Source organism: Heptranchias perlo, chromosome 15 (genome assembly GCF_035084215.1).
Source record: "Heptranchias perlo isolate sHepPer1 chromosome 15, sHepPer1.hap1, whole genome shotgun sequence".
NCBI classification, from domain to species: Eukaryota; Metazoa; Chordata; class Chondrichthyes; order Hexanchiformes; family Hexanchidae; genus Heptranchias; species Heptranchias perlo.
Genome location: NC_090339.1, coordinates 54,229,475 through 54,251,449, shown reverse-complemented (window position 1 = coordinate 54,251,449; position 21,975 = coordinate 54,229,475). Strand labels below are relative to the sequence as shown.

The 21,975-nt window shown below is 42.6% G+C and overlaps 1 protein-coding gene across 4 annotated transcripts in view; it reads right to left on the bottom strand.

Annotated features, from left to right (window-relative positions):
- The window catches only part of LOC137333108 (septin-6), an 81,387-nt gene extending 60,290 nt beyond the window's left edge, over positions 1-21,097 (bottom strand). For all 4 annotated transcript variants that reach the window (XM_067997253.1, XM_067997254.1, XM_067997252.1 and 1 more), the window contains exons 1-2: positions 21,011-21,097; positions 8,033-8,147 (exon numbers count right to left, since the gene is read on the bottom strand). In XM_067997253.1, coding sequence (XP_067853354.1) covers positions 8,033-8,147; positions 21,011-21,097 — 202 coding nt within the window. The remainder of the gene's footprint in view (positions 1-8,032; positions 8,148-21,010) is intronic.
- Positions 21,098-21,975: the final 878 nt, after the last annotated feature.

The following is a 21,975-nucleotide window of genomic DNA, read 5'->3' as shown; positions in this document are numbered from 1 at the left end:
GAGTTTGACCACAAATCATGTTAGACTAACTACTGTTACCCTATTTATCTTTCTCTCCCTTCTTGAACAGAGATGTTGTATTCACTGCTCTTCAGGCCAACACAACTTGCCTATCTAATATTTGTGGTTAGAGCCTCGGCTCCCTCTCTTCCGATTTCCTTCAACAGCCTGGAGTGCACGCCATCAGGGCTCGTGACATATCCACTTTGAGTTCTGCTTTTCTATAGTTATCTCTTCAGTTTTTTCACATCCTCCTTTGATACACCTACATTTTCACTTCTGCCATCGTTTGTGATTATCTCGATGACGACACCATCCTCCACCAGATCCCACCCCCGCCCTCTTCATCCTTGAGTGGCTCTCTACTTATTCTATTACTTTTAATGTTTATAAAGCCCTTATTATTCCTTTTACATTATGAGGGGCTTTATTTTTAAAAAAAGATATTTCCTTTTAACCCATCTCATCTCTTGTCACTTCTCCACTTTCTATATTCCTCATTACTTTCTTTAGTATGTTTAACCCTAATTTTATCATATGCCTACCTTTTAAGTTTTATTTTAGTTTTGATCATTCTATTGATCACCAGTACTCTGTTTGACGGAGCCCCTTTTTGTCTTGTGGGAATATATATATTTTGTATTCTTAACTCGTATTTGAAAACTCAACTTTTTTGCCCAGTTAATTTGGGCCAAATCCCACCGTAGCTCATTGAAGTTTGCCTTTTTCCAGTCCAGCATCCTTATCTATAACTCCTCATTATTCTGTTCTATTTTAACATACTTTATTGCAGTCGCTATTTCCCAATTATTTGGCTACTCTCATCAGTTATTTGTTCCACTTCCATTTTCCCCAAACTAGAAGAAGCAAGATTTATATCCTTATCAGACTAGAAACATACTAATCTAGGAAGCGGCCCTGAGCGTTCTAAAATGAATTCTCCACTTTGACCACATAAATTACCTTTATCCCAGTCTAATTTTTTGCCTGTCCCAGGAGATTACATGGCTGTAAAAAAGGGGGGTGGGGGGGGTTGAGGAGAGAGGAAGTGTCTCGTCTTGGTAATCTGGCCATCATGATGTGGGCCAGGCTTGATGGACCAGCTGGTCTTTTCCTGCCCATCAATTTCGTATGTTCGTAATTTGGGATATTTGAAATCAAATATAATTACCCTGCTGTTCTTGCATATATCGCTGAACAGTCTACAAATCTCCCTTCTATCTTATCTCCATGGTTTGGTGGCTTATAATACACCGCAAGTAGTGCACCATTTTCCCATCCTGTTCCTTAACTCTATTGATACGGATTATATCTTAACAATCCTCCCATTTCTCAATAACTCAGTCTCCTAACAGTGGGGATCAGTTTTGTTGCTCTTCTCTGCACTGCTTCCAGGGATTGGATGATCTTGGTGACCAGAATCAAACACAGTACTCAAGACGCAATCTGGCAAGAGCATGCCACAGCTTCAGCACAGTGACTTCAGATCTAATATATTTGACAAATGTATCTTAGCATTCAGTTTGCTTTGTTGATTTATGCTGGTTTGTTGCAGAGTAGTAAAGTTTTGAGTCGATGGAGTTTAATGTGTGGAAGTGTGAGGTCATCCACTTTGGATCGGAGAGAGAAAGACAATTCCAAATTTTTTTTTAAATGGAGAGACACTAGGAGCTGAGGAGGAGCAAAAGGGTTTGGGTGTCCAGGCATACAAATCACTAATAGCTGGTGCACAAGTACAAAAAGGCAAATGGAACGTTGGCCTTTATCTCAAGAGGGCTGGAACACAAAAATTAAAAAAAAAGTGATGCTTCAGTTGTACAAAGCCTTAGTCAGACCCCATCTGCAGTACTGCGTTCAATGTTGGACAGTGAACCTTACAAAAGATGTATTGGCCTCGAAGGGTATACAGTGCAAATTCACCAGAATTATACCAGGGATTAAAAGGGTTAACTTATGAGGCCAGGTTGCATAAATCTGGTTTGTATTCCCTTGAGCTTAGAAGGTTGAGGGGTGATCTAATAGAGATGTTTAAAATGATAAAGGGATTCGATAGGGTAGATACAGATAAACTATTTCCTCTGGTGGGGGAATCCAGGACAAAAAGCCACTTAGGAGCAAAATCAGGAAGCACAGAGGGTAGTGGGAATCTGGAACTCTGTCCTCCAAAAAGCTGTGGATGCTGGATCAACTTAGACGGCAGGTAAACTGAGTTGAGGTGCAGATCTGTCATGATCTAACTGAATGGCAGAACAGGCTAGAAGGGCTGAATTACTTACTCCTGTTCCCATCTTCCTATGGGTTTATCACCCTCTGATCTCATGCAGCAGCAGCACCCCCCTCCCCACCCCACCCCACCCCCAAAGTTGATTTTACATGATTCATTAAGTACATCACTTTTTTCTTTCAGCCACCATGCTGAAGCTAGTCAGGCTACACCTGGAATACTGCATTCAGTTCTGGTGACCAAAGTACAAGGAAAACATCAATGGAGTATGGTATTGTAGTGGCTCTGGTACTGGACTAGCAATCCAGAGGTCTCGAGTTCAAATCCCACTGTGGCAAATTGGGAAAATTAATTCTGTAAGTTTGAGAGCTGGCACTAGAAAATATGACCATGAAAGCTGCCAGATTGTCATGAAAGCCTAGCTGAATAATTCTTTCAAGGAAGGGAACCTGCTATCCCTATATATTACTTCCGCCCACATGGTTAACTCAATGATCTCCAGGCAACTAGGGATGGTCAATAAATGCTGCGTTGCCTACATCCCAAGAATAAATAAAAGCAGCTCTGGAAGTGGTGCAGGTAAGAGACACAAGGCTGATACCCAGCACTTATCTGTACTGAATGTTATCTACGTACAGATGTCGTCAAGGTCCTTCTTTAGTTCCATGGCTGCTTCATCAAATTGCCTTCCCCAGTTTAGTATTATCTGCAAATGTCACCAACTTGCATGAGTTTCTGAATCAGGTTGTTTATGTAGATTAGAAACAGTAGGGCCCCAGCACCGATCTCTGGGACACGCCACTCAGTACAATTTCCCAGTCTGCTGTCACTCCCATAATTAGTACCCGAGGTTTACACTCTCAGTTAATTCCTTATCCATGTCCAAGTCCTATACTTATGAAGCAGCCTTGCATGTAGAACTTTATTAAACACTAAATTGAAGGCATTCTGGAAAGCTTGCATACTACATCATAGGGGTTTCCAATTCCACTTAGGATGTCACTTCCTCAACAAAAAAGTTGTGGAGGTTGGTCAGGCAGGATCTCCCCCATCTGAAACTAGAATGGCTGCTAGTTCTGTGGTTATGTTCGTACAGCTAATCCTCAAGTTTGTTCCCAATGAACAATTCCACTATTTTACCAATTAATTACTGATGCAAGATTAATGAGTCTGTGACTTTTGGGGCTAGCTTAGTTACTTTTTTTGATCTGGAAAAACCAGTATGCAATGTTAGGGTGAAGCATTAATGGTGCTAGTGATGGGTACAATTTCAGGTGAAGTTAAGAGTCACACAACAAGCCTATGACACATTAAAGTCCATCAGTTTAAAATGCAGTTTTGCTTACAATGTACTAGTACCAATAGGTTAAATATCTTGATAGATACTGATTAGGTTTCCTCCCCTCAACTCATTGTTCCTAGTCTAAGTGGGCAGACAAGTAGGTTGTTGCCATGACAATATCAACATCATCTAGCAAGCCATTAGGGGGCACCAGACCACCCTACATATTGAAACACTCTTTTGCCTTTCTCTCCCACCCAGAAAATGCCCGTGCCTTCTTTTAGATGGCCCGGCTCAGCTCAGGACTCAGTCACGGTCGGTATACGCAGCCAGTGGCTTCGATTACCAGCCCAGCAGCCTTATGACCTGCTGACAACCCAGGTAAGAAAAGTAAAAGTAAATGAATGCTAATAGCTAAAATTCCAGTAAATCAATCATCCAGGAAATCAAAATGAACGGTCACATCCGCTCTATTGTACTGGATCAAAGGGAACTTCCAATCTCCTGTCCTCATTTTTGAAGCTAAAATGGCAAGTGTATTAAAACAAATATAGGCAGCAGGATTCCACTTACCATTTAATAAGTTACTTACGTTTCATACAAAGTCAAAAATAACCTAAGCATTTGAACCTTCTTTCCCTGAAGGATCACTGCAGCGTGGTTGGACTTTTCTTGGGTACCTTACCTCAATAAGCCAGAGTGGTTAGGCAGATCCATGCAAATGTAACACTCTCCCTTTCTCGGAGACCCAATTCTTTCTTTGCACTGCAAATATTTGAACTTGCTCATTTATATAAAACAAACAAGACTCGGTGCTGTCATTTGCAAGATCAAACCACCACAACTATTCTATTTTATCCGATTGTAGATCACGCTTAATGCAGAGAATGTATCAACTTTAATCCTAATTGTGCAATAGGATTACTATAATTCTTTGAGAGAGTTATAGTACTTTAAATTTAAGTGTGTGTCCTTCAGTGATCTAACAATGAGAAGTTAATACACTGTGATGATGGTGGCATGGAAAACTAAATCAGATTTTGGCCCATGTGGATTATAATAAATTCAAGATATTTCTGGACTGCATTAGCAGAAGCAAAAATGCCTTGCAAAAATTTCTTACACCGTCAGCTTTAATGGAGGCATTCTGCAAAACTGTAAAGTCCATTGAACTGGCACCTCTCCACAATGCTATCCGTTTAAGCCATTAACTGTAACATCTATCAGTGCCATCTATCAATACTATCAGTTCTAACAACATTATTTTGCACTTTCGATGGCAACATCTCGAGGTTTAGTAGAGAGATAGTGGAAACCATCCCCAAAATTGGTAGTGAGGTAATACCACAGAGACCATTCTCCGAAAAATTCAATTTACATAAAGACAAGAATAGTGGAAACTTTGAATGTTTTACCTTGCAAACAACATTAATGGTGAAAGATGCACAATCAGGAGTATCACTGAAGGCCTTTCACTCAAGCTAGGCACCTTTACTGCTATGTTATTCAATGCTTCAGAACAAAAGATGAATTTATATAGCACTGTTCACGGCATCAGAAAATTCCAAAACGTTTCACAGCCAATTAAGAATTTTAAAGTGTAGTCACTATAGTATCCAAAAGACCTCGTCTTTCGGATGAGATGTTAAACTGAGGCCCGTCTGCCCTCTCACGTGGATGTCAAAGACCCCATGGCTCTATTTTGAAGAGCGGGGAGTTCTTCCCGGTGTCCTGACCAATATTTATCCCTCAACCAATAACCACTAAAACAGATTATCTGGTTATCACATTGCTGTTTGTGGGACATTGCTGTTTGTGGGACATTGCTGTGCGCAATTTGGCTACTGTGTTTCCCACATAACATAAGTGATTAGACTTCAAAAGTACTTCATTGGCTGTAAAGTGCTTTGGGACATCCCGAGGTCGTGAAAGGCGCTATATAAATGCAAATCTTTTCGTAATGTAGGGAAATGTGGCAGCCAATTTATACACAAGTCCAAATGGGGTAGAGGAATCTAAGGGTACAGATACACAAATCACAAAGTAGCAATGCGGGTTAATAAGGCCAAAACAAAAAACAAAAAGCAATGGGATTCATTTCTACAGGGATAGAATTGAAAAGCAGAAAAGTTATGTCAAACTTGTATAGAACCTTGGTTAGACGACGACAACTTGTATTTATATAGCACCTTTAACATAGTAAAACCACCCCCCCTCCCCCTCCAAGGTGCTTCACAGGTGCGCCCGAGCCACAAAAGGAGATATTAGGACAGATGACCAAAAGCTTGCTCAAAGAGGCAGGCTTTCAGAAGAGTCTTAAAAAGGAGAAGGGGGCAGAGGGGTTTAGGGAGGGAATTCCAGAGCTTAGGGCCTAGGCAGCTGAAGGCACGGCTGCCAATGGTGGAGCGATTAAAATCGGGAATGCGCAAGAGGCCAGAATTGGAGAAGCAGAGATCTCAGAGGGTTGTAGAACTGGAGGTTACAGAGATAGGGAGGGACAAGGCCATGGAGGGATTTTAAAATGGAGGCGTTGCTGGACCAGAAGCCAATGTACGTCAGTGAGCACGGGGGTGATGGGTGAATGGGACTTGGTGCCAGTTAGGATATGGGCAAAAGTTTTGGATGAGCTCAAGTTTATGGAGGGTGGAAGATGGGTGGCCAGCCAGGAGCGCAATAGAATAGTCAAGTCTGGAGGTGACAAAGGCACGGATGAGGGTTTCAGCAGCAGTTGAGCTGAGGCAGGGGCGGAGATGGACGATGTTACGGAGGTGGAAGTAGGCGGTCTTGGTGATGGAGCGGATAAGGGGTCGGAAGCTCATCTCAGGGTCAAGTAGGATGTCAAGGTTGCAAATAGTCTGGTTCAGACTCAGACTGTAGCCAGGGAGAGGGATGGAGTCGGTGGCTGGGGAACGGAGCTTGTGGCAGGGACCGAAGACAATGGCTTTGGTCTTCCCAATATTTAGTTAGAGGAAATTTCCGTTCATTCAGTACTGGATGTCAGACAAGCAGTGTGAGAAATCAAAAGCAATGGGAGCGGTCGAGAGAGGTGGTGGTGAGGTAGAGCTGGGTGTCATCAGCATACACGTGGAACCTGACTTGTTTTCGGATGATGTCACCGAGGGACAGCATGTAGATGAGAAATAGAGGGGGCTAAGGATAGATCCTTAGGGGACTCCAGAGGCAACTGTGTGAGAGCGGGAAGAGAAGCCACATAACTGGATAGATAGGAATGGAACCAGGCGAGGGCAGTCCTACACAGCTGGACGACGGAGGAGAGGCATTGGAGGAGGATGGTGTGATCAACCGTGTCAAGGCTGCACACATGTCGAGAAGGATGAGGAGGGATAATTTACCACGGTCCCAGTCACTTAGAATACTGTGCACACTTCTGGTCTCCATATTTCAAAAAGTAGATAGAGGCACTAGAGAAGGTGCAAAAAAGATTTACAAGAATATTACCAGAACTGAGAGGCAAACACTCAACAGGGGCTCTTTTCTCAGGAAAGATTAGGCTGAGGAGCGATCTAATAGAAGTCTTTAAAATTATAAAGGGTTTTCATAGTGTAGAAGTAGAGATGATGTTTCTACTTGTGGGAGTCCAAAACTAGGGGCTATAAACATAAGATAGTCACTAATAAATCCAATAAAGAATTCAGGAGAAACTTCTTTACCCATACTATGGAACTTGCTATCACATGGAGTAGTTGAGGCGAATAGCATAGATGCCTTTAAGGAGAAGCTAGACAAGTACATGAGGGAGAAAGGAATAGAAGGACATGTAGAGAGGGTTAGATGAAATAGGGAGGGAGGAGGCTCGTTTGGAGTATAAACACTGGCATAGACCAGTTGGGCTGAATGGCCTGTTTCTGGTGCTATAAATACTATGTAGCCGGGATATGGAAGATGGCAGACAGTAATTAGAGTTAACCTACATTTGCATAGCTTAACTGAAGAATAATTACAGAAATTCAGAAGTATAATTATTTTCAGAATGTTTGGAATTATAAAGACCCCAAGGGGAAAAAGTATTGTAATTGAAACTCCCTATGGGGCAAGGGCTTAGATGGTAGTGAAATGAAAAACAGTCTTATTAGCGTTAGGGTTTCAATCAGTGAGACAAGGGATTTCCTTCATGATTGCCCTGAAAGCCAAGCACAGTTCAGTCTTACTCCATTTTCAGTGGATGCAAGTCCAGGGCACAGAACTGTTAACGTTTCCATTCTTTATAAACAGTGGTCAGTGAGTCCAATAATAAGACAAGAACAATGCAAACATACAATGCCATTGGCTGAAGGGTGGTAGAGTGACCTTTCAATAGTTACTGTTGTGGCAGTGAAGAGTGTTCTCTAATGCATCCGACCCATCAGCATACATACCTGGGAAAATGTTCAATACTGGGCAGAAAAAAAGCAAATGTCTACCACATCACCTTGATGAGCATAAAAGTCATTAAGACATACACCATGGAGTCAGTCAGCCTTTAATAAGAGATGCTTATGTGGGAATTCCACCTGTTAAGTACTCACCCACACACAAGATGTTGAAGCAGAAGCCCTGACATACTGACTTGTTGACTAACTGGTCTGGCATACCGTCAAAGCCAACGTGCCCAGACAGCGAAAGGTTGCGGGCACCTTCGGTCTGGAAAATAGAAAAAACAAAATTAGGAGAGGGGGTCACACAAGTTGTATTGAGCTAAAATGTTATTAGTCATATTTAGAGGTTTATTGCTAATTATTTACCAATATAGTACTTCAAAGGATAAAAGTGAAGGCACATTATCATAAGGACATAATTAGTGACGATAGTTTATTAATCTTATAACGACTGTCCAGACAGAAGTTACGTATAACACATGACTGGAGGTTATTGGCTCTAACTGGATATCCCCAGAAGTAAGCCAGCCAATCAGAATGTCCAAGTTACATCACGTCATAGTCCTTGGTACTGCAGATAATTAACATATTATGACATCTCCTCCACTAACATACAGCAATAATTTTGTTTTTAAATCTATTTAGTGACTTTAAAAACTGATTTTCATCAGCTAACAGGTTAGCATAACAATTTCTTAAAACTGACCATTTAACCATCACGTGGCAGTCAGAAGACGCTCAACATCAAGGAATGCCATTTAAAACGGGTCCTTTAAATATACTTTGAGACAAGACCAATTTCACTACTTTCCAGGATTCATACTATTACATTCAAAAATATAGTTTACTCTAGTGATTATAAATAAAATTTGTCATATTACTACCACAGAATAATAATGTTCTTGTGCTGAACACGATACCTTTAATGGCGTGGCCTATTGAAAGACGGATGTTTTCACAACCAGATGACTCGGTCCCCTCGGGGTGTATAAAAAAGGAACTATTACAGTTTGAAGGAGTGTGGTTTAAATCAAGCATATTCTGTCGTTATGGTTACATCGATTACTCAGCTGGCGGGTCAGTTAGGAATCTGAACTGTTACAGCATCACGCAGTTAGAACTGTAACAATTCATTACATCACAACAGGAAGTTAGAATGGGCTTCAAGGATCAGAGTGGAGTGCTAGCCCCTCAGATTGATATTGATATCATACACAAGGTTTGCCATAACCACATATCATACAGCAAAATGAAAAGTTGATATCATGTCAGTCAGTTCAGATTACGATACACTGTGGTATCCAGCAGCATTCATCAACTGAATAAAACTGGAATGCATTGCCCAGATGCGACAAAACATTTTGGATCACTCTGTTAAGGCAATTTGATTTTTGTTTTTCACTGTAAATCGTCTGAATTGTGTTTTCTTGCCTCATTTCCAGCCTATACGCATAAATATATTATACGTGCTTTACATCCTTGCCTGATCTAGTAAGGGCTGCCACTGAAAGACTACAGGAGTTGCTCTTTATTGAAAGTAAAAGTGTTCTAAAAAGCTAGTCAAAGTCAAACCCAAAAGGGAAGTTTAGGCAGATCTCTTCCTCTTTGCAGGACAACTCTCCATCCTATGGGACAGCATCTGGCTTCCTCTCGCTGACTTCCACAGTGGCCTAGCTAAGAGCCAAGGCCCAGCCTTCATCCTACCCAAGGCAATTTAAAATATTTCCTTCTCTAAATGGCGTGAATATGTGGCAACTCCTGTGGACAGCAATCGCAATATCCAATGTAGAGCAACACTATTACTGCACATCTGCCCAATTCCCACCATCCTCCCCTATCCTAGAATTTTAAATAAATGCAAATTTTCATAGGAAACCATTAGGTTCACTACTTAGTCAGCGTGACTGGTTCTGGAGTGCAACCCCACATCAGTGGTTTAACATTGTGTCATTTAGTCCAAACCTTACTGCAAAGACTTTGACTACTACTTCTTACAAATGGCCGGGGATGCCTTGTTGCCAAGTCATGCCAAACTGTAGCACCTAGCTGACTGACTAATGCCCTGCAATCAACTACAATTAAATCAATTACACACACATCCAGTACTGAAAAAAAATGTCCTCCTGTCACTAGCAAAGTATTTACAGAACCATATTGATCGACAAGAGAAGGATCAATAAATTTGGTAACGACTGGGGTCTATGGGAGTGCAAATGGTGTGATGAATATTTCAAATTTAACACCTGTTGACTCTTGAATTAGCTTTTTACAGCACAGACCAACACATATAAAAGCACAGCCACTGGCGCAGTGATTCCGAATTCACGCTGTTCTTTACTCTTACTTTTAAGCCATTTTAATGTAGCTATTTTTGAGCATTTTAACATTCAGCACTTGGCTGTTTGCAACAAAATAGCTGTATTTTGTATTCAAAATATTTCAACTTTTCACAACAAGTGCCTTTCAGTAGAGTGTCATCACAGGAGACGTCAATCTAGAACAAGGCCTCCTGGCTCCATGATCGACTGAGAAATACAGCAGCTACAGCCAACACAAAACTGAAAGAAAAAAAAAGAACTTTTTAAAAAATTCGTTCATGGGACGTGGGCGTCGCTGGCGAGGCCAGCATTTATTGCCCATCCCCAATTGACCTTGAGAAGGTGGTGGTGAGCCACCTTCTTGAACCACTGCAGTCCGTGTGGTGAAGGTTCTCCACAGTGCTGTTAGGAAGGGAGTTCCAGGATTTTGACCCAGCGACGATGAAGGAACGGCGATATATTTCCAAGTTGGGATGGTGTGTGACTTGGAGGGGAACGTGCAGGTGGTGTTGTTCCCATGTGCCTGCTGCCCTTGTCCTTCTAGGTGGTAGAGGTCGCGGGTTTGGGAGATGCTGTCGAAGAAGCCTTGGCGAGTTGCTGCAGTGCATCCTATGGATGGTACACACTGCAGCCACGGTGCGCCGGTGGTGAAGGGAGTGAATGTTTAGGGTGTGGATGGGGTGCCAATTAAGCAGGCTGCTTTGTCCTGGATGGTGTCAAGCTTCTTGAGTGTTGTTGGAGCTGCATCATCCAGGCAAGTGGAGAGTATTCCATCACACTCCTGACTTGTGCCTTGTAGATGGTGGAAAGGCTTTGGGAAGTCAGGAGGTGAGCCACTCGCCGCAGAATACCCAGCCTCTGACCTGCTCTTGTAGCAATTGTATTTATGTGGCTGGTCCAGTTAAGTTTCTGGTCAATGGTGACCCCCAGGATGTTGATGGTGGGGGATTCGGCGATGTTAATGTCGTTGAATGTCGAGGGAAGGTGGTTAGACTCTCTCTTGTTGGAGATGGTAATTGCCTGGCACTTGTCTGGCGCGAATGTTACTTGCCACTTATCAACCTAAGCCTGGATGTTGTCCAGGTCTTGCTGCATGCGGGCACGGACCGTTTCATTATCTGAAGGGTTGCAAATGGAACTGAACACCGTGCAATCATCAGCGAAAATCCCCATTTCTGACCTTATGATGGAGGGAAGGTCATTGATGAAGCAGCTGAAGACGACTGGGCCTAGGACACTGCCCTGAGGAACTCCTGCTGCAATGTCCTGGGGCAGAGATGGTTGGCCTCCAACAACCACTACCATCTTCCTTTGTGCTAGGTATGACTCCAGCTACAGGAGAGTTTTCCCCCCGAATCCCATTGACTTCAATTTTACTAGGGCTCCTTGGTGCCACATTCGGTCAAATGCTGCCTTGATGTCAAGGGCAGTCACTCTCACCTCACCTCTGGAATTCAGCTCTTTTGTCCATGTTTGGGCCAAGGCTGTAATGGAGTCTGGAGCCAAGTGGTCCTGGCAGAACCTGAACTGAGCAGGTTATTGGTGAGTAAGTGCCGCTTAATAGCACTGTCGACGACACCTTCCATCACTTTGCTGATGATTGAGTGTAGACTGACTTCAGCAGCAACTTAGAACACACATCACGGTGACTAGCAGCACTGGCACAGTTATACATTAAGGTATGACCTGTAGAATATCAATCTGATAGGAAAGCAGAAGCTAGCATGGCAAGAATAAAACTGGCACCGTGTGAAACTGGCACAGTTAGCCTGACATCAGTAGTGGAGAAAATGCTAGAATCTATCAAGGACATAGGAACAGGGCACTTAGAAAATCACAATACGATTAGGCGGAGTCAACATGGTTTTATAAAAGGGAAATCGTGTTTGACAATTCTATTAGGGTTTTTTTTTGAGGGTGTGACTAGCAGGGTAGATAAGGGGAACCAACGGATGTAGTATATTTGGATTTTCAAAAGGCATTCGATAAGGTGCCACACAAGAGGTTATTACGCAAGATTAGGACTCATGGGATTGGGAGTAATATATTAGCATGAATTGAGGATTGGTTGACAGACAGAGAAAATGGAGTAGGAATAAACGGGTCATTTTCGGGTTGGCAGGTTGTAACTAGTGGGGTGCCGCAAGGATCAGTGCTTGGGCCTCAGCTATTTACAATCTATATCAATGACATAGATGAGGGGACCGAGTGTAACGTATCCAGGTTTGCTGATAACAAAGCTAGGTGGGAAAGTAAGTTGTGAGGAGGATGCAAAGAGGCTACAAAGGGATATAGACAGGTTAAATGAGTGGGCAAGAAGGTGGCAGATGGAGTATAAAGCAGGGAAATGTCAAATTATCCACTTTGGTAGGAAGAATACAAAAGCAGAATATTTTTTAAAAGGAGACTAGTAAATGTTGGTATTCAGAAACACAGTTAACATGCAGGTACAGGAACCAATTGGAAAAGCAAATGGTGTGTTAGCCTTTATTGCAAGGAGGTTGGAGTATACGAGTAAGGAAGTCTTGCTGCAATTATATAGGGCTTTGGTGAGGCCACACCTGGAGTACTGTGTACAGTTTTGGTCTCCTTACCCAAGGAAGGATATACTTGCCTTAGAGGGGGTGCAATGAAGGGTCACTAGATTGATTCCTGGGATGAGAGGGTTGTCCTATGAGGTGAGATTGAGGAAGATGGTAGTGGCTGTTGGAGGTCAATCATCTCAGCCCCAGGACATTGCAGCAGGAATTCCTCAAGGCAGTGTCCGAGGCCCAACCATCTTCAGCTGCTTCATCAATGACCTTCCCTCCATCATAAGGTCAGAAATGGGGATGTTCGCTGATGATTGCACTGTGCTCAGTTCCATTTGCAACCCCTCAGATAATGAAGCAGTCCGAGCCTCCATGCAGCAAGACCTGGACAACATCCAGACTTGAGCTCATAAGTGGCAAGTAACATTCGCGCCAGACAAGTGCCAGGCAATTACCATCTCCAACAAGAGAGTCTAACCACCGCCCCTCGACATTCAACGGCATTAACATCGCCGAATCCCCCACCATCAACATCCTGGGGGTCACCATTAACCAGAAACTTAACTGGACCAGCCACATAAATACTGTGGCTACAAGAGCAGGTCAGAGGCTGGGTATTCTGCGGCGAGTGACTCACCTCCTGACTCCCCAAATCCTTTCCACCATCTACAAGGCACAAGTCAGGAGTGTAATGGAATACTCTCCACTTGCCTGGATGAGTGCAGCTCCAACAGCACTCATGAAGCTCGACACCATCCAGGACAAAGCAGCCCACTTGATTGGCACCCCATCCACCACCAGCGCAGTGGCTGCAGTGTGTACCGTCCACAGGATGCACTGCAGCAACTCGCCAAGGCTTCTTCGACAGCACCTCCCAAACCCGCGACCTCTACCACCTAGAAGGACAAGAGCAGCAGGTACATGGGAACAACACCACCTGCACGTTCCCCTCCAAGTCACACACCATCCCAACTTGGAAATATATCGCCGTTCCTTCATCGTCACTGGGTTAAAATCCTGGAACTCCCTTCCTAAAAGCACTGTAGGAGAATCTTCACCACACGGACTGCAGCGGTTCAAGAAGGCGGCTCACCACCACCTTCTTAAGGGCAATTAGGGATGGGCAGTAAATGCCGGCCTCGCCAGCGACGCCCACATCCCATGAACGAGTAAAAAAAAAAGAATGGGTTTATAGTCTCTGGAGTTTAGAAGACTGAGCGGTGATCTCATTGAAACATAAAATTCTTACAGGGCTTGACAGGGTTGATGCTGAGATGCTGTTTCCTCAGGCGGGAGAATCTAGAACTAGGGCTCATGGTCTCAGCATAAGGGGTTGGCCATTTAGAACTGAGATGGGGAAAAATTTCTTCACTCAGTTGTGGATCTTTGGAATTCTCTACCCTGGAAGGCTGTGGATGCCAAGTCATTGAGTATATTCAAAACTGAGATGATAGATATTTGTACACTAAGGTAATCAAGAGATATAGGGATAGGGTGGGTAAGTGGAGGTGAGGTAGATGATCAGCTATGATCGTATTGAATGGCAGAGCAGACTCGAGGAACCGTAAGGTCTGCTCTTATGTTCTGTAATTGGAAACACTATGGAATATATATGAGAATTAAATATACAAACAGCCAAGTTGAATTACAAACTTTACCAATGGACGATTGACGAGACTGAAACGTTAATCAGCATCATGTACTACAGATCATCAACAAAGTATAACCTCTCTCTCCTAATCAGAAAGACCATCCCCTGTGGCTATTTAACTTCAGTTGACCCAGATTGGTGCATTTTGAAATCCCTCAGCAGTGTCACTACGTGGAATGCGTTGTGGTAGCAGAACCCTCCACTGGCCCAGAGAGAATACTATCCTATATTGGGAGGTGTAACTCCTTTTGAGCCAATCTGAAGCAATGTAGAACTCTATCTCCCAGTCCATTCCACCCAGTGGGATCGAAATCAATTTAAAAAATAAAAGTGTGATTCTGCAGGTACCTTTACTAGCCTTGGTGTTAGGCTGGTACTGGAAGCAGCAATCTTCCATTACACGAGCACAAAATTTCACTCAGTATAAGTTTTACATGCAAAATAGATTTGCAAACATTGTACCACAAGACTTTATACAAGGTGGTTTCAAAGCAGAATTAGAGTAGGAGCAGACTAGACAGAAAGACAGTTTGTATGTGGTTTCCTGTTTCCTTTCTTCACTCCTTCAGTTTCTGATTTAAACAGTATTCGTCATTACAATTTGCTTCCGACTTAAGAAAAAGCTAAATTTCCATACAAAGCTATTTCCTTAAGCAGTAGACCTGAATTTATATAGCATGGAAAATCTGAAAATTACATTTTGGTTTCATCAGATACTCTCCCATGGCATTGCCCATGGTTTATCTGGAGCGAGGTTTTTAAGCTGCTAAAGTGGAACTGTATGTAACCCAGCCTGTTTCTAGGGCTATTGCTCAGGTATTTGCTCTGGGAAGTAGTCTGAATAATCACATTCTGAGGTCTATTAGAGGCTGATTGCTGGGTGAGGTTCTGCAAATTGGCAGCCACTTGTAAATTCTGCTCTCTTTCTCTTGGAGAAAGGCCAACTTACAGCAAGGTTAGTAAAGCATGCAGGAAATCACTGGCTTTCTGTTTTTCCAAAAATGACAGCTAAGTTGCGATTTGTTGCCATTTTATTCATGACATTTGAGACAATCACGTGCAAGTGTAACACATACTTTGCATGTATGACTTTCAAAAGTAACGAGCACTATATATTCATTGGCTGATTATCCCTGGCATTACTGAGTTTAACTGCTAACCATGACTGCCCCTTTAAGGCCAGTGCTCAGTTGTGCCCTCTGGAGGAAGTGGTCCAAACAAACCATGAGGTCAGTAAGTTTGATTGCTGTTTGGTGAAAGAACTTTGCAGATTGCCAGGTGCTTGTAAATTTCCAGCTTTGATACTTAGAAGCATGAAGTCTGTAGACTGATGAATACACTCAAAACTTTTGTATTATATTTGATTTATGAAGCCACCTTTCAAAATTCAGATAAGTTAGCACATGTATTTAATTTTGTTTTATACTCATTAAGGCGAGGGATGTCAGTGTTGGAAAATGGAACACTTTCCAATTCAGGCACCCAGCGTCAGCATCAAGCACCCCCACGTCAAGTTTACCAAATCAGGACTGCCCAAACTCACTTCGTGTAAGGACCCTTACAGCCGGCTTCCAGATGAGAAAAGCTAAGGTATCCAACTCTGTGTACCCAGTTCCCTACCCTATGTGGTTTTCTATGGACGAACAACATGCACTTTGTATTCTGCCCAGAACCAGCTTCTCAACAGTTCTACTGTACTTTGGAAATGTTGTTCTTTACACAGAAACTGCGTGCTGTCAAGATTGAGAATTTTCACAAATGCAGTAATGTTTATTCTAGTCTGAAATAAGACTGAATGAATCATCAGCCAGTGCAAACTTCCAATACAAATATCTTCCAAGTTTATTCCAGAATTTGGCAAAATGCAGGTACCATAACCTGTTTTTTTTTAAAAAGGAGAAAACAGAATTTCTCAGCCAAGTACTCATGAGTAATTTTGTTCATCTGAAACCAAGAAATAGATATGCTTGTATGGCTCAGTGCATTTGTGCTAAAATACTCACATCTGGATCACCTTAGATGCTAATGCTGGACAAGGGCGAAGCCAAAGTCAGCATAGGGTGAATAAAGGTCTTCTTCCAGTGACACAGCGTGAATGAGTCGTTAGATGTACATAGGAGTGGTTAAAAGAGCACAGCACAAGCCATTTAACAGTTACAAGTAACCAGGTTTACATGCACAGTAGGTATCCATCACTACAGTCCCATCACATGTATCAAGATCTTGGACATGAAAATAAATGTATTGTGTTGGCTTCTGATTTTGTTGCAAGAGATCATAGGGAGACTAGAATGGATCTAACAGCTGGCCAGAAAGAGATAGGAGAAAGTGGGATGGGTGCAAAGTGGGACTGAGAGAGTGATGCAAATGCAAAAGCAAACAAATTCAAGAAATCAGCATAATCTGGAGACAGAGAGAAAACTGTAAACTTAGATTAGAGGCAGGAAGGGTGATTAAGTGTTGCTTGCAGACCAGTTTTTTTTAAGTGGGAAGAAAATCAGCTAGCCATCATAGCATGTTCTTTGTATTAGGAGCTAGTCAATGTTCTAATAAACCTTATACTGTAGAAGGCTGAATACACAACTGTATTGGGGGAAAAAGTGGCATCCTTATGCACACATTAGGTATACCAGTGCAAAAGCAAAAGAATGTTAAAGCACTGAAACATGGTGCTATTAGAGTAAAACTCCTCTTACATTATTCATAAAGGTTATATGTGTTTTTCCACTGCCTCTGTAACCATGTTGTTTAGGCTAATGTGCTGATTGATCACCCTATTTTGTGAAATGGGATTGTGTAATACTGCACGAGGGAGGGAGACGGCATTAAGTACTGTACACAGCAACAAAAACAAAACTGTTGATTGAAACAATACACGTATGTAATTATTGTTAATTAAATGTGGGAAGAGAACTGAAAACAGGATACTTGGCAGCAGATGAATAGAACTTTAGCTTAATGAACAAACTACTATACGATGGAGTTAAAAACAATAGCTTAAACATGTTCCTCACTGGTAACAGAAAATACACGAACTACCAGAGATTAGATTTCAACTCGATATTTCTGAAGCATCTTTATGTCCAACTATATATTTCTGACATGCTTGGGCGTTTATCAAGTTAAAAGGTATGTGCAATTCCTATGAGTGACTGCAAGAGTCACTTTGAGAATTGCATTTACCTCCTTGATGGAGGAAACCATTTAATCCCACTCTACTTAACAGCCATTAAAATTGTGGTATAGGATATCCAGACACATCATCTTGAATTTTTCTTTTCTAAAAGTACTTTTTTCCATTCCCTCCCCCTCCTTTTTCAAAGGTTTTGGCTCCTTGCAGGGTGCAGTGTGTGGCAATGGGAGCACTCTAGTAGCTTAACCAAGGGGGCAATCATGTGGGAAATTAACACAACAGCAGACTATTCAATACATGGGACAAAACAACAGAACCCAATCCTGTTCTGACCAAACATCCACATATACACACACACTTCCAGCAGGAATCACATGATAGCAATGAAGCCAATTTTTCACTCCTTTACTGGAGGGTGTATGGGCCAAAAGTAGTTCCCGTATAGCTGCCACAGCTCAAATTTGCTCACTCAGAACAGACTAGGGAAACCACCAAACTTGGGAATCTCCTGTATGGCTCTGCTATTTCAACACGTCCAATATCATCTTCACCCCTCCAAAGACAGCGATGCAAACTTCAACACATTAAGAAGTGTACCCAATTAAGCAACTTAAGGGGTACAATGACTTATTAATTTAATTATGTCACATTGGAAACCCACAGCCAGTCAAAGGTCCACAGTATTGTGAAAGATTAAAATAATAAATTGAGGACAGTGAATATTTTAATACAATACATACAAAAGCATAACTCAGTAAGCGTTCTTTCCAAGTGAGCTATCCCTGTCAGCTGATGCCATTACAACCATGCTCTTCCTGTTATATAATGCAAAATCACTTACCAATACTTTAAAGGCAAAGGATTAGTGGTTGTAATGGAAAACTTGGCAGAACCAACAGAAGAGTCAAATATTAATGATAAAATTAAAATAAATCTCATGAACTAATGGTAAAAATGATTATCTAGGAGTCTGTTACAAGGCTGCAACACATCCCTGGAGTTCAGATGACATACAGAAACTGCTTGAGCAAGAGGGACTGGGCAACACAATGGGTTTAGCATCTGTGACCCAAATCTTAATGCAGCCTAGAGTGATGGAATGAAAGTCTACACTTTTCCTGGCGCTATGTGAAATAAACTTGGCAGTCTCAACTGAGCACCTTGTCAGTATAAACTCACACTACAAAATGATTCATACTACAGTAATATTTTGATACTGGATCGGCAGTCTCACCCAGAATGGCCATAGAAACATAGGAACAGGAGTAGGCCATTCAGCCCCTCGTGCCTGCTCCGCCATTTGATAAGATCACGGCTGATCTGTGATCTAACTCCATATACCTGCCTTTGGCCCATATCCCTTAATACCTTTGGTTGCCAAAAAACTAGCTACCTCAGATTTAAATTTAGCAATTGAGCTAGTATAAATTGCCGTTTGCAGAAGAGAGTTCCAAACTTCTACCACCCTTTGTGTAGAAATGTGTGTTTTCTAATCTCGCTCATGAAAGGTCTGGCTCTAATTTTTAGACTGTGCCCCCTACTCCTAGAATCCCCAACCAGCGGAAATAGTTTCTCTCTATCCACCCTATCTGTTCCCCTTAATATCTTATAAACTTCGATCAGATCACCCCTTAACATTCTAAACTCTACAGAATACAACCCCAATTAGAGATAAAATAAATGGATAGCAGAATAAAATTGGCACTAGTGTAATGAGAGGTGCACTTCTGCAATTGGGAATGAAGCATGTTGGGACAGACAAGAGGTTTTGCTGTGCATTTGGCTCGACTATATCTGACTTAGCGTAATGCTGACAATGACTGACAAGCCTCTCCACCACCTACAAGGCTCGTCAGGAATGTAATGGAATGCTCATCACTGCCTGGATAGGTGCAGCCGCAACAACACTCAAGAAGCTCAACACCATCCAGGGCAGAGCAGTTCACTTGATCAGTGCCCCTGAACTCAATTTCCACTCCCTCCGTCACTGGTGTAGTCTACAGGAAGCACTGCAGCAACTCATCAGCCTAGTTCGTCAGCACCTCACTCCCCCACGATCTTTATCACTGAGAAGGACGACAGCAACAATGTTGTGGGAACACTATGATCACCAATTCACACATCGTCGTGACCTGGACGCATATCCCTGCATTATCACTTGGTGTCAGATAGGGAATTCCAGGGCATTGACCATCATTGGGGCATCATCAAAAGGGACTGCAGCAGTTTAAAGAGAAGGCCTACCACCAACTTCCGTAGGCAACTAGAGATGGGCAATAAATGGAGCCTTGTCAGAATCACCCACATCCCAAGAACAAAGGAAACGTGCAGCGATATTACATTTCTCAACATTAACATCCCTCACCTTGATGAGCACTAAAATGTCACCAAAACATTAACAGCTAGAGAACCTCACAAGTTTATCACATCACTCACACCACCTCTTGCACCTTACTGACAGCCATCTGCTATTCTCTTCATAAGAAGCTGAAAAATATCACATGAAAAGGAGTTCACTGGGCCTTCCAATCTCATAGCAGAGAGGAACTTTCATCACAACCCAACCACCAAAATATGCCAGATGTGCACAGAAAAAAAACCTCTGGCGACAACGAAAAGCACTAGTCAAACAGCAAAATTGGTAATACAATATCTCGGAATCCGGATAACGCCTTAAACTGCAAAAGCAATGCCTCGACAGGTTTATCAACCGTTGAAGCTCTTCATACAATATTTTCTAGTACTGTAGCACACATTATCCGACATGTAACACACTCCCAGCTGTCATCGTGAATCTCAGTGAAGCATCTCTGGTGTGCTGCATTAGCAGTACGCAAAGCTGTATTTTAATGAATCAATACAATGCTAACCATAACGGTGAAATAATGCACAGGACATGGGTTTAGATCGTTTCCCCTTTAACATTTAGGTAAAATACAATAAATGAAACCGTTACAGCACTGTGAACTGTTAGGACAGGACTCGCTTCACTACACTGCACGTCATGCTCACCCTGGGCTGCTCATAACCAGCGGAGATTTGAATTTAAAGCCATAACCCTTTTAAAAAATATATATATAAGCGGAGGTTGCAGGTGGCACGTACATAACGGAGCCAGTGCACACCTGTGTGTATATGCACGGTTCCCTCTCCCCCTTACAATGGCTCTGAGCTACCGGTGCTGAAAATGGCGGGAGGGAGGCATTGAGCAGATTTGTCTCCACCCCTTATGGTTTTTTTTAAAAAAAGATTTAATGTAATTACAATTTCAAAGATTCCGTTCAGAAGCCAACGCCCAGCGTCTTCGCATCCACCCACCCTCAGCAAACAATAGCGGAGCGGACCAGCGGCTCCTCGTTTGCAAAAAAAAAAGGAGAAATGCAGCGGGGGGCGACTGGCAAACGAAAGAACCGAGTGCATTTTTCCGGTAAATGAAATAGTAAATGAGGGAGGATAAGAAGCTGTGTGTGAGTGTGTTTGTGTGTAGCTGCTCACCATCTGCCGAGCTATTTCAGCCGCCGCCATTGTCGATCCGCTGGTGACAAGAAAGTCCCGGGATCCGGCCACAGGCACTAGATACATATTCGCCGCTACCAAGAGGAGGATGGGGGGGGGGGGGGGTGAAGCAACTACAACCGTTCCCCTCCTCCCTCAGAGATTTCGGTAGTTATTCTTTCCCAGTCCGTACGCGATTATTATGCATTGTCAAATGTTAATCTGGGATGCTGACTACCCGTTGCTTTCCCCTGTGTAGACAATCCTTCACCGTCTCGTGAGTGGTAGCCCCTCTTTTCATAATGGTAGGATCTCCCATGCGAGCAGCGGAAACGAAAAGTGTCTTTTTTTTCTTCTGATCGATTTTCACAAATATTCCCTCATCGGCCCTGAGGGATTGCGTGCAGTTCGCTCATTAACAACAAACTCTTGCAGTTTTGTGTGAATGCATTTCTTTAATTGCAGTAAATTAATTATTTCCCCAACGCCTTAAAACTTTCAGCATTTTCGGTATTTATATATATTTTATAAAGTCGCAAACTAATTTCAAACTAGAAAATATTTGCAAGGAAACGTTCGATTGGCGCATGTTTTTTAACTATTGCTGCGTTTTGTTTTCAGAAATTACCGTGCAACCGCTTGAGTCTATTGTTGCTGTATAGCAGGTGCGGAAATTTCGGCATTTTAATGCCATATTGGTTGCGTCATTGCAACTAAGTGTGTCAAAGTTGTCTTTTCCCCTCCCACTGAACCGGTGGGTGCTACCTGCAGGCGGCAATGGAGCAGAGAGCACCCACATTTATTTCTAAGGTAGATAACCTTTAGGTGTCTGACTGGATTGACGCAAACTGCAGTATGTAGTGTTATATGCGACTGGGTGTACCTCCTACTGTAAACAATGACTAACCCCATACCGTACACAGCGACTAATCCTACTGTATACAAATGACCCAAGTATTTGGTTT